This window comes from Mobula birostris, chromosome 4 (genome assembly GCF_030028105.1).
Source record: "Mobula birostris isolate sMobBir1 chromosome 4, sMobBir1.hap1, whole genome shotgun sequence".
In the NCBI taxonomy this organism is placed as follows: Eukaryota; Metazoa; Chordata; class Chondrichthyes; order Myliobatiformes; family Myliobatidae; genus Mobula; species Mobula birostris.
Genome location: NC_092373.1, coordinates 197921785 through 197934933, shown reverse-complemented (window position 1 = coordinate 197934933; position 13149 = coordinate 197921785). Strand labels below are relative to the sequence as shown.

The 13149-nt window shown below is 43.4% G+C and overlaps 1 protein-coding gene across 1 annotated transcript in view; it reads right to left on the bottom strand.

The window, feature by feature from the left end:
• The window catches only part of LOC140196859 (dedicator of cytokinesis protein 2-like), a 1243024-nt gene that overhangs the window by 24292 nt on the left and 1205583 nt on the right, over nt 1-13149 (bottom strand). Inside the window, exons 44-46 of the mRNA XM_072256747.1 lie at nt 8608-8694; nt 4982-5158; nt 1428-1511 (exon numbers count right to left, since the gene is read on the bottom strand). Coding sequence (XP_072112848.1) covers nt 1428-1511; nt 4982-5158; nt 8608-8694 — 348 coding nt within the window. The remainder of the gene's footprint in view (nt 1-1427; nt 1512-4981; nt 5159-8607; nt 8695-13149) is intronic.

Genomic DNA, 13149 nt, shown 5'->3' with positions numbered 1-13149 from the left:
GGTCTACAACTGCTGCAGACCTTGAGGGGTGGATAGACCCACAGTCGGTTAGATAGGGAGTTCCAGAATTTTGACCCAATGGCAGTGAAAGAATGTTGTTATATTTCCAAGTCAGATTGCTGTGAGGTTTGAAGGGCAAATTCCAAGTAGTGGTGTCTAAAATGATGAAGAGTTTGATCGAGAAGGTTCAGGGTGAACTGATTTAGTGCTTTCCCAGTGTATATGGCAAATAAACTCTTCTCGGACTTCCAGCCAGGTATAGGTATCGATTTTAAATGACATTTTCATGACAGACTCTGCCACCTTTATCTGGGATGATTCCTGGGCTTGTCTAGTCCAGAGGTGTTTATACACCTGGTCATCCATTCCTTCTGATTGGCTAGTCTTCAGCCAATCAGATTTCCACTGTACCACCTTGTTTACAATCAAATTTCAGTTCTTACCTAGAACGAGACCTTTGTCTTTGTTAAAATTCTTCTCCCCTAGTTTTATTTCACTAGTTTCCTTCACCAGGCAGTTCCAAAAGCCATTGGCACGGCACAGTAGTTTTGTGCCATCAAAGTCAATCCTATGGCCATTGTGAATCCAGTGTTCTGTTATCACCAATTTCTCCAGGTAACCCAAACGGATACACCTCCTGTGCTCCTTGATGTGGGTTTCCACCGTGCACCCCATCTGGCCAACATACACTGCTCTGCATTCACAGAACATCTTGTAAACGTCAGCCATCCTGAGTCCTCAGTCATCTTTGACCCAAGCCGCATAAGAAGTCATTTTAACTTCCTTATGGGTTTGTGGATGGTATTAATCCAGTATTTCTTCAGGATCCTGGTGATCCTTCCAAAAACCGTGGAAATATAGGAAAAACAGGCAGTAGTGACGGGTTCCTCCTCGTTGTTAGGTTTCCTGGTTTTTCTGTCGGCCCCCTTAAGGGCCCAATTGATTTCCTTTATCTTGTAGCCATTCTGTAGGAACGTCGTGCATAATTGTCTTATTTCCTCTTGGAGATTCTCTCGGTCTGAAACCGCCTGTACTCAAATCTGAGGGATCTGTCCAAAAATCTGAGAGATGATGGAACAGAAGACACTGCTGATAGATTTTGGTAAGAAAGGAGGACAAGTCATTGAGCACATTGAAAGTGGAATTTGATAGGTTCTTGATTACCAAGGGTGTCGAAGGTTATGGGGAGAAGGCAGGAGAATGGGGTTGAAAGGGAAAATAAATAAGCCATGAGTAAATGGTGGAGTTTATGGGTTTATGGATTTAGAATAAATCCATGTAAAAAAGCTATCTCATCTATTTATATTTACTGTGTTTTTTTAATTATTGTGATCCAGAGTAAAAATTATTTTGTTCTCCTTTACACTTATGTACTGGAAATGACATCTTGAATCTTCAATTATTATAAGCATTTGTGTTCTGCTTACCTGCCAGGCAATGAGATCCTTTAGTTTTGTAATATTATCCATGTCTTCAGGATGGCTGCTCATATATGTTTCAGTGAAGAACGCCTAAGGGGTAAAATGGCCCAGCATCAGATGAAAACCCTACTCAACACTTTGTCACCCTTTTGAATTCGATCTCAATACTACGCTGATATGTTCTATTCTCCTCTCTCCCACTGGGCAGAAGATAAGGTGAGATCTCTCCTACCCCAGTCAGTCTTTTTTCTTCCCTCTCCCACTGGGAAGCAGATGAAAAAACTTTTTAGAGCACGTACCATTATAGTTAAGGACAGTTTCTATCCCATTACCATCAGACTCTTGAATGGGCTTCTCATGCTAAATGATGAACTCTTAAGCATCATAATCTCAAACACAAGAAATTCTGCAGACGCTGAAAATCTTAAGCAATATACACAAAAAGCTGGAGGAGCTCAGCAGATCAACATTTTGGGCCGAGACCCTTCTTCAGGACTGGAAAGGAAGGGGTAAGATGCCAGAATAAAAAGGTGAGAGGTGGGGAAGGAGGAAGGTGAAGCCAGGCGGGCAGGAAAAGGAATGTGATAGGAGAAGAGAGTGGACCAGAGGAGAAAGGGAAGGAGGAGGGGCACCAGAGGGAGGTGATAGGCAGGTGAGAAGAGGTAAGAGGCCAGGGTGGGGTATAGAAGAGTGGAGGGGGAGGGAAAAAATTATTGTAGGAAGAAATCGATATTCATGCCATCAGGCTGGAGGCTACCCGGATGAAATATAAGGTGTTGCTCCTCCAACCTGAGATTGGCTTCATTGTGGCATAAGAGGATGCCACGGACTGACACGTCATAATGGGAATCAGAATTAAAGTATTGGGTCCACTTCTGGCAGGTAGAGTGGAAGTGATCGACAAGGTGGTCCCCCAATTTACATCAGGTCTCACCAATGCGGTGGAAGCCATATTGGGAGCACTAGATAGAATAGATGACCCCACCAGATTCGCAGGTGAAGCGTTGCCTCACCATCTTTGCCCCTGTACTTTACTTAACAGCCTGCACTGCACTCTCTCTATTGCTGTAACACTCTGTTCCACCACTATAGGCAAGATTTCTCAGTGACCACCCATTTTAATTCTACTTCCCATTCCCATTCCAAAATGTTGGTCCATGACGTCCACTATTGCCAGAGTGAGCCCACACTCAAGTTGGAGGAGCAACACGTCATTTTCTGCCTGGATAGCTTCCAACCTGACGACATGCACATTGACTTATCTAACGCCTGGTATTTTCTTTCCCCTCCCCTTCTCTCTTTTTCCATGCCTCAACCTGGGTAACCTCTTACCACTTCTCTTCTCTTTACCTCCCTAAAAACCTACCTTTTGTGCCCTCCCTCCTCTTCTTTCTTCCACAGCTCACTCTGCTTTCCCATCATATTCCTACTTCTTCAGTCCTTTACCTTTCCCACCTATCACCACCCAGCTTCTCACTTCAACCCCATCTCTCCCTCCCACCCACCTTCCTCCTCACCTGATCTCATTTATCACTGCCAGCTTGTACTCCTTTCCCTCCACCACCCCCCAACCTTCTTATTCTGACTTCCCTCTTATTTTCCAGTGCTGAAGAAAGATCTTGCCCCAAAACATTGACTGTTGATTCATTTCCAAATATGCTGATGAGTTCCTTCAGCATTCTGTGTGTGTTGCTCTGTGCTTTTTCCTTTATAATATGTGTATGGAATGATCTGTCAAGATGGTATGCAAATCAAAAGCTTTTCACTTCATCTTGGTATTGGAATTGGTTTATTAATGTCACGTGCATTGAGATACAGTGAAAAGCTTGTCTTGCATACTGAACGTACAGATCAAATTATTACACAGTGCATCGAGGTGAAGGGGGACTTAGGAGTTCTCATGCAGGATTTCATAAAGGTTAATTTGCAGGCTGAGATGGTGGTGTGGAAAGCAAATGCAATGTTAGCATTCACTTCGAGAGAACTAGAATATAAAAGCAAGAACTTAATGTTGAGGCTTTATAAGGGACTGGTAAGGCCTCACTTGGAGTATTGTGAGTAGTTTTGGACCCCTTACCAAAGAAAGGATGTGCTGACATTGGAGAGGGTTCAAAGAAGTTTACAAAAATGCTTCTGGGATTGAAGGGCTTATCACATGAGGATCAATTGAGGGCTCTGGACCTGTATTCCCTAGAATTCAGAAGAATGAGGCAGGGATATCACAGAAACCTATCAAATGTTGAAAGGCCTCAATAGAGCAAATGTGGAGAGGATGTTTCCTGTGGTGGGGGAGCCTAAGACCAGAGGGCACAGCCTCAGAATAGAGGGGTGTCCATTTAGACTGGAAATGAGGAAGAATTTCTTTAGCCAGACAGTGGTGAATCTGTGGAATTCATTGCCACCAACGGCTGTGGAGGCCAAGTTATTGAGTATATTTAAGGCAGAGGTGGTTAGATACTTGTTTAGACAGTGTACGAAGGGTTATGGGGAGAAGCCAAGGAATTGGGGCTGAGAGGGAAATGGTTAAATGGCAGAGCAGACCTGATAGGCCAAATCGATTAATTCCGCTCCTATACCTTATCATCTTACGGTCTCATTGAGGTAGTACAAGGTAAAACATTAACAGAATGAAGAATAAAGTGTAACAGCTGCAGAGAAATTTCATGCAGGTTAACAACGAAGAGCAAAATCACAACGAGGTAGGGTATGAAGTCAAGAGTCCATCTTATCTTATGAGAAGACTGCTTAATAGTTTTATAACAGTGGGGTTGAAGCTGTTCTTGAGCCTGGAAGTACGTGCTTTCAAGCTTTTATACAGATGAATCTCCTGTATACACCCAGTGGCTATTTTTTTGGGTACACCCATACAACTGCTCGTTAATGAAAATATCTAATCAGCCAATCACTTGGCAGCAACTCAAGGCATGAGAGCATGCAGACATGGTCAAGAGGTTCAGTTTGTTCAGACCAAACATCAGAATGGGGAAGAATGTGATCTAAGTGAGTTTGACTATGGAATGATTGTTGGTGCCAGACAGAGTGGTTTGAGTATCTCAGAAACTGCTGAAACCCTGGGATTTTCATAGACAACTATCACTATAGTTTACAGAGAATGGTGCGAAAAGAAAACATTTAGTAAGTGGCAGTTCTGTGGGTGAAAGCACCTTGTTAATGAGAGAGGTCAGAGGAGAACTGTTTCAAGCAGACAGGAAGGTGACGGTAACTCAAATAACCACATGTTACAACAGTAGTGTGCAGGAGAGCATCTATAAACATACACTGTGTCAAACCTTGAAGAAGATAGGCTACAGCAATAGAAGATCACGAACATACACTCAGTGGCCACTTTATTAGGTACAGGAGGTACCGAATGAAGTCACCACTCAGTGTATAAAGAAAATTATCTTTCCCCTGCCACACTGTGGCAGGTGGGCATACTGTAATTCCTACCTCACAGTAACAGCCACACCTCAAGACCTTAATGTGCTTGGGGACATGGACAGTGAGTGGGAGACACAAACCTTCCTTTCCTTCCCGTGTTGAGTTACCGATGAGCTCACCTTTTCATACTTGGCAAAGCCCCCCATCACAGCAGGGTCCACAATGCCATTGAGAAGCATTGACAGAGGGTTGATGGAAAGGTTCGGATCATTGTGGTGCTGGGTGATCAGAGTGAGGATCTTTTCATTGCTGGTCTGCATTGTTTCGATGGCATTTTCCAATGGACTTATACAGGTCTGTGGAACACAAAAGCCACCAATAAATTCATACAGAAAGCAAGGATCAAATTTCCAGAGAGTCAAAGTCAATGTAGGTAACTTCATTTATCTGAACACTGAACTTATTCTACAAACTATGGACTCAAGGACTATGTCCTCAAAAACTCTACAACTTATGTCTCAGCATAATTTATTTCCCTAGACCATGAATTTGCGCCTTGGAAGGTTTCCAGGGCGCAGGTCTGGGCAAGGTTGTATGGAAGACCGGCAGTTGCCCATGCTCAAGTCTCCCCTCTCCACATCACCGATGTTGTCCAAGGGAAGGGCATTAGGACCCATACAGCTTGGCACCGGTGTCGTCGCAGAGCAATGTGTGGTTAAGTGCCTTGGTCAAAGACACAACACGCTGCCTCAGCCAAGGCTCGAACTAGCGACCTTCAAATCACTAGACGAACACCTTAACCACTTGGCCACAAATATTCCCCTATTTGTTTATTTATTACTATTTTTATTTTTTCTTCACTCAAGCTGCTAAAAATTGAGATATGGGCATAGCCAAGCACACGCATTTTTCAATGGCTAGGAACTTTTGAATTATCCTAGTGGCGTTTAGTACTGTGGCTTTCTGGAGATTTACATAGATATTGCTGTGTAGGCTTAATTGCTTATTGCTATTGTGTAGTACCTTTGAGATGACACCAGTTGTAGATATTATTATTGGGACCTACCCTGTTCATGTTCCAAAGTCTTCTAATTTCCTTTTTTACTTCTGCATATTTCTGGTGTTTTTCACTTACTTATTTCTGTAAGCTTTGTGTGCTTGGAATGGCTATATCTACTAAATAAGTTGGTCTTTCTTGTTTATCCTGTATTATTATATCTGGACAGTTATTATGGATTGCCCTATCTGTAATAATGGATCAGTCATAAAATAATTTGTGGGACTCTGACTCTAAAATTGGATCAGATTTGTATTTATAGTATGGTATGATGTCTTTTATGAGTTTATATTTTAAAGCATGATTTTGGTGAATGATGTTTGCCACTTGATTGTGCCTGCGTATGTAATCAGATTGAGTTAATCTGCTGCAGGATCCTGTAATTATTAGGATTCTGTTGTTGTGCACTAATAACAACTTCACTTTGTGTGGTAATCTTTGCAGATTCTGTCATTTTGCATTTGTCGTACCTATTATTACATTTATTTCTACGGATTACTCGGTGAGTTTCACTCAAGCATGGAAGTTCATTGCATTCTGGTGTAAATGGCAATAACCTAATCTGACTCTTAATCTGACTGAACAATGAAATCCTGATTCATTCTGGCAATAACACTTTTTAATCGGTGGTCAAAGAGGGTCAGAGGAAAAACTACAGAACAGTACAGCATGGGAACAGGTCCTATGGCCCACGATATCTGTGCCCAGCATGATGTCAAATTAAACTACTCTCTTCCGTCTGCACATTGTCTGTATCCACTCATTTCGTGTATATTCATGTGCCAATCTGAAAGGCTCTTGAATGAGGCTATCAAATCTGCTTCCACCATTACCCCAGCAGCTTGTTCCAGGCAAATCCCTCTTTCTGTGTAGAAGACACACTCCGCAGATCTCCCTTAAACTTTCCCTTCTCATCTGAAAGCTATGCCCCAGCGCCCAGAATGTAACTTTCCTACCCTGGAAAAAGGATTCTGATTTTCCACACTTTCTATGCCTCATAATTTTATAACCTACTTGTTCTCCAGAGAGAACAACCCAAGTTTGTCCAACTTCTCTCTACTGCTAATCTCAGCGGCATCCTGGGAAACCCCTTCTGCACTGGAACTGCATGCCAATACCCCGTGTGTGGCCAAGCCACGATTTTATACAGTGCATCATCTTCCCAGAATTTTTGCCCATGTGGTCATGAGGAGAGTGGGTGAACTCCATGGAGGTGATGCTCGTGGTTGGGATTGAACCGTTTGAGCCATAAGACAGCAACACCAATTGCTGCAATGCATGATTTTGGAAATAAATAATCTAGCGTGCAGGTATGGAAGGCCCACACAATCTTATATATGGGACTTAGAGGGAATTGTACTGCTGCTGTTTTTTCTGCGGAGGAGGGGGCTGGGAATTGTTATTGTCACTGTTCTTCTTCTGTGATCAACCTGAAGGCATGAACATTGGTTTCTTTAACTTCCAGTAATTTCCTCCCCCCAACCCTTCATTCATGGGCATTGATGGTTTCATACCAAGCTCTCCAATGTGCATCTATAGAATTTCGTCAAAGTTTTCTTTAGATCAGCTGCAAAGTGTTTGTCCATTTTCAAGTTTTCTATTCACCTTGCTGTTCACAATTGCAACTAGTTTTGTATCATAGTCAAACCAAAAATTATTATGTCTGTTTTCCTTATCCAAATCAATGATGTTCTGCAAGGCTGGAGCACAGACACCAATACTGTGGTTCCTCACTACTTACTACTTGCCACTCAAAAAAAGACCAATTTATTCCAACTTGCTGTTTCCTGTCAATCGGCTAGTTACAACCTATACCAGTGTATTCCCATAAACCTCTATGAATGTACCTCTGAAAGTATCCTGGCTGGTTGTATCATAGTCTAAAACAGAAATTCAAATGTGTAAGAACGTTCAGAAGCTACAGAGAATGGTGGATTCTGCTCAGTACATTCTTCCCCACCAATGGGAGTATCTACAATGCTATGCACACATATATAGCTGGTGTGCCTAAGACTTCTGCACGGTACTATATAGTGGTTAAAATAGGAAGGTGGTTAGGAAACAGAAATATGAGTACTTAGCTTTGTATTAGCTCAGTAATATTAATGTGGTTTGGTAACTGGATGGACATAATATACAGTGTTGTGCAAAAGTTGTAGGCAGCCTAGCTATATAGATATGTGTGCCTAAGGCTTCTGCACAGTACTGTACATGAGGCACTCTCTGCCCAGGGAAGCAGTTGAGGCTTCCTCACCAAATACATTTAAGAAACAGTTAGATAGGTTTTTACATAGTAAGGGAATTAAGGGTTATGGGGAAAAGGCAGGTAGATGGAGCTGAGTTTACGGACAGAACAGCCATGATCTTATTAAATGGCGGGGCAAGCTCGATGGGCTGGATAGCCTACTCCTGCTCCCATTTCTTATGTTCCTATGTAAAAGCCATCATCAAAGATCCTCACCTTCTGGGCTATGCTATCTTCTCACAGCTACCATCACGCAGGAAGTACAGGAAACCTGAAATCCCACACCACTAGGGTTCAATTGTAAATTATCCTGTGATGACGCTAGGTTTAAATCAGGGGTTGCGGCTCGAAGGGCTGGAAATGCCTATTCTCTGTCTCAATAAATATGTAAATAAAAAGATCATCACAACATTACCTTGCCATGTACATATTGTTGGCTTTATTTCCTCGCATTACAACAGCGACCGTACTTCAAAAGCTCAGCTGTGAAGTGTCCGACTCACCTGGGATACCTGCAATACTTCGAACCAGCGGAGAATCCCCGGCAACTCGTATGCAGTGGTGAACATTGTCCTTTCAATCCACATCGACTACGAGGGAAAGAAGAAAATTGTCAGTAACCTACAATCATTCCTGCTCCAACTTCCCTAATGTTGTTGGCACTCACAAGAATAGATGTGCTGTCATTTGAGAAGGTCCAGAGGAGATTCACAAGAATGATCCCAGCTTCCCCTGGTAGGTTGTCCTCCCAACAGTATCCAAAGCAGTATACATATTATTGAGCGGTACGACCACAGGGGTATGCTGTACTGGTTGCCTATTTCCTTCCCCTCTCCTAATAGTCAGCCAACTACTTGCTTCCTGTAACTTAGGGGTGACTACCTCCTTGTAGCTCCTATCTATCTCTTCCTCATTCTGCCATATGAGCTGAAGCCCATCAAAAGCTGTGGAGGCCAAGTCATTGAGTATATTTAAAGCGGAGCTTGATCAGTTCTTGATTAGTCAAGGCATCAAAGGTTATAGGACGAAGGCAGGAGAATGGGTTTGACAAGAATAATAAATCAGCCATGATGGGCAGAATAGCCTAACTCTGTCCGTGTAGAGTTTGCACGTTCTCCCTGTTATTGGGTGAGTTTCGTCAAGCATCCTAAAGATGTGCAGGTTGGTAGGTACTTTCATGACTGTAGGTAGCTCCTACAATGTAGGTGAGTGGTGGAATCTAGGGAGAGTAGATGGGAATGTGGGATACAGTCCTGTTGTCTGCATGGAGTTTGTTATTGACTTATTCTTGTCACATGTAGTGAGATACAGTGAAAAGGTTGTCTGCATACCTTTCATCCAGATCAGATCATTACACAGGGTATGGAGCTAGAAAAATGTAAAACAATAACGATGCAGAATAAAGTGTAAAAGTTAACAAATGAATGTAGTCCAGGTAAACAATTAAATGCAAGATCACAACAAGGTAGATTGTGAGGCCAAGAGTCCATCTTATTGTATAAGAGGTAAGTTCAAGAGTCTGATCACAGTGGGATAGAAGCTGTCCTTGAGCCCGGTGATATGTGCTTTCAGGCTTTTGTATCTCCTGCCCGATAGGAGAGGGGTGCAGACAGAACATGTGGGGTGGGTTGGGTCTCTGATTATGCTGACTGCATTACTGGGGCAGCGAGAAGTAGACAGGGTCCATGGAAGGGAGGCTGAGCTAAGTCCACAACTCTCGGCAGCTTTGCATCCGGACAGAATGCTTTCTGTGGTACATCAGTAAAAACTGGTAAAGGTCAATGAAGAGAAGCCAAATTTCTTTAGCCTCCCGAGGAAGTAGAAGTTGCTGTTCAGCTTTATTGGCTGTGACATCAACAAAAATTGGTATCATGATTGGCAGAGACATTGTGGGCCGAAGGGTCTGTTCCTGTACTGTTCTATGCTCTGTGTCTCATTCAGCACTGAAGAAATGACATTAACTATTTGCTATTACGTCTAAGCATGTATCTATGTACTGTTCAATTGAGATGAGGATTTCTGCTCTATCAGAGAAAAGATTTACCAGGATGTGACAAGGACTAGATGGCGAGTTACAGGCAGAGGTTGACCAGGATAAGTCTTTATTCCTTGCAATGGAGGAGAATGCGGGGGTGACCACATAGACCTTTAAAGCCATGAGAGAGACATAGCAAAGGTGGATGGTGACAGCCTTTTCCCCAGGGTAAATCAGTCCAAAGTTAGGGTGCTTAGATTTAGGATGTGAGAGAACAGATTGAAAAAGGTTCCTGAGGGGCAACGTTTTCATGCACAGGGTGTGGAACATGATGCCAGAGGAAGTGGTCAAAGCAGGGACAATAGTATCATTTAAGATGCACTTGGCTAGGTACGTGGAGGGGTGTGGCTTAGAGGGATATAGGCCAAGTGGAGGAAATTGGGCCGAGGAGGGTGGGTAACATGGTTGGGATGGACGGGTTGGGCTGGAAGGCATGTATTTGTGCTGTATTACTCTATGACTCTAGATAGACATTGACTGTAGATTCGGAACCCAGAGTAACAGGGAAAGGTTGGACTGACAGTGCAGGAGAATGTGCGGTGACCCTCATGATAAGGTGGATGGTGACAGCTTTTTTCCACAGGGTAGGGGAGTCCAAAGCTAGTGGGCACAGATTTAGGGTGAGAGGGGAAAGGTTTAAAATGGACCATGAGGGACAACTTTTTCACGCAGCGGGTGGTGAATATATGGAACGAGCTGCCAGAGCAAGTGGTTACCATGGTCATACACTGGTTGAGCTGAATGAACTGTGTCTGTACCATTTTGCTTTATGACTCTATCACCATGGCTGTGAATTACAGATCCTCCCAGATGAAAGACATTTTGCTCTCTGTTCTTGCATCCTTCTTGTTTCAGTTCCCTCTTCTGTCTGTAAGGAGTTTGTATGTTCTCCCCGTGACCGTGTGGGTTTCCTAGGGTACCCCGGTTTCCTCACACATCCCAAAGTCGCACAGGTTAATTGGTCACATGGGTGTAATTAGGTGGCACAGGCTCATTGGGCCGCAAAGGCCTGTTACCATGATGTATCTCCAAATAAATACATAAATTCTTTGAAGTCCCTGCTCCCTGGTTTGTGACTCTCCCAATGAGATTAGTAAAGTGAACATGGATTTATGAAAGAGTACTTAAGCTTGACAAGATTTGTTATATTTATTGAGATACAACATGGAATAGGCCCTTCCAGCCCTTCGAACCACGCTGCCCAGCAACCCCCAATTTAATCCTCGCCTAATCATAGGACACTTCACAATGACCAATTAACCTACTAACCGGTACATCTTTGGACTGTGGGAGGAAATTAGAGCACCCAGAGGAAACCCACACAGTCACAGGGAGATAATACAAATTCCTTACAGGCAGCGGCAGGAATTGAACTCGAGTTGCCGGTACTGTAAAGCATTGTGCTAACTAGTACGCTACTGTACCACCGATTTTTGTCAGAGAACATGGAGACAGGACCACCAGCCCACTGAATCCATGATAACCGTTTGCACCAGTCCTACATTAATCACACCTTTTCCTCTCCACACATTCTCATAACTACAACAAGATTTTACACTCACCTACACACTGGGGGTAGCTTACATTCGCCAAATAACCTGCAAGCCTGCACCTCTTTAGGATGGAGAGTACCCAGAGGAAACCATGCAGTCACAGGGAAAACATGCAAACTCCACACGGACAGCACACAAGTTCAGGTATGAACCCAAGTCTCTGGCACAAAGTGGGAGTGGCTCTGCTGACTGGGCCACTGTGCCAGCCAGAGGATAGCACTAGTGTAATAGAAGCACAGAGTCATACCGCGTGGAAACAAACCCTTCGGCCCAACTCATCAAGACCCCAATATTAGCTAGTCCCACATGGCAGCACATTAGAAAAACCCTTTAAAACACCAGTGGTCACTAGTCAGGGTTTAGTTACAGTGGCCTCTGTAAGGAGTTTATACGTTCTCCCTGCGACCATGTGGGTTTCCTCTGGATGCTCGGATTTCCTCCCACATTCCAAAGACATAAGGCTAGTGACTTGTGGGTCTGCAATGTTGGTGCAGGAAGCGCGGCGACACTTGCCGGCTGCCCTCAGCACAATCCTCAGACTGGGTTGGTCACTGACACAATTCAGCGCATTTCACTGTGGGTTTCGTTGTACACGAAACAAATAAAATTCATCTTTATATTTTCCTGCATTTGGCCCATGTCTCTCTAAACCTTTCCCATCCAAGTTCTTATACTTTCCTCTAAGACGTTCTCTGGCAGCTTGATACATCTACCTGCCACGCTCCGCATAACAAACAACAAACTTACTCCTTAAGCCCTTGTTAATTCTTTCCTCTCTCACCTTAACTAATATCCTGTTGTTTTTGATTCCCAGACCCTGGGAAAAAGACTATGAACATACTCCATCTATGCCCTTTATAATTTTATATATCTCTACATGGCAGTCTCTTAGATCCCAAGCAATAAAGTCTTGTCCTGCCTAACCTCTCTCTATACATTTGGTAGCTACTTTATTACTTTACACCTGCTCGATAATGCTAATATCTAATCAGCTAATCATGTGACAGCAACTCAACGCATACATGCATCCAGAAATGGTCAAGGGGTTCAGTTGTTGTTCAGACCAAATATTAGAATGGAGAAGAAATGTGATTTAAGTGACTTTGATTGTTGGTGACAAGACAGGGTGGATTGAGTATCTCAGAAACTTCTGGTCTCCTAGGATTTTCACACACAACGGTCTCTAGAGTTTACAGAGAATGGTGCAAAAAGCTAAAAAAAAACATCCAGTGAGCAGCTGTTCTGTGGGCAAAAATACCTTGATAATGAGAGAGGTCAGAGGAGAATGGCCAGACTGGATCAAGCTGACAGGAAGGTGACAGTAACTCAAATAACCATGTTACAATAGTGGTGTGCAGGTGTATCTCTGAACACACATGTCGAACCTCGAAGCAGATGGGCTCCAGCAGCAGAAGACTATAAACGTACACTCAGTTGCCACTTTATTAGGTGCAGGA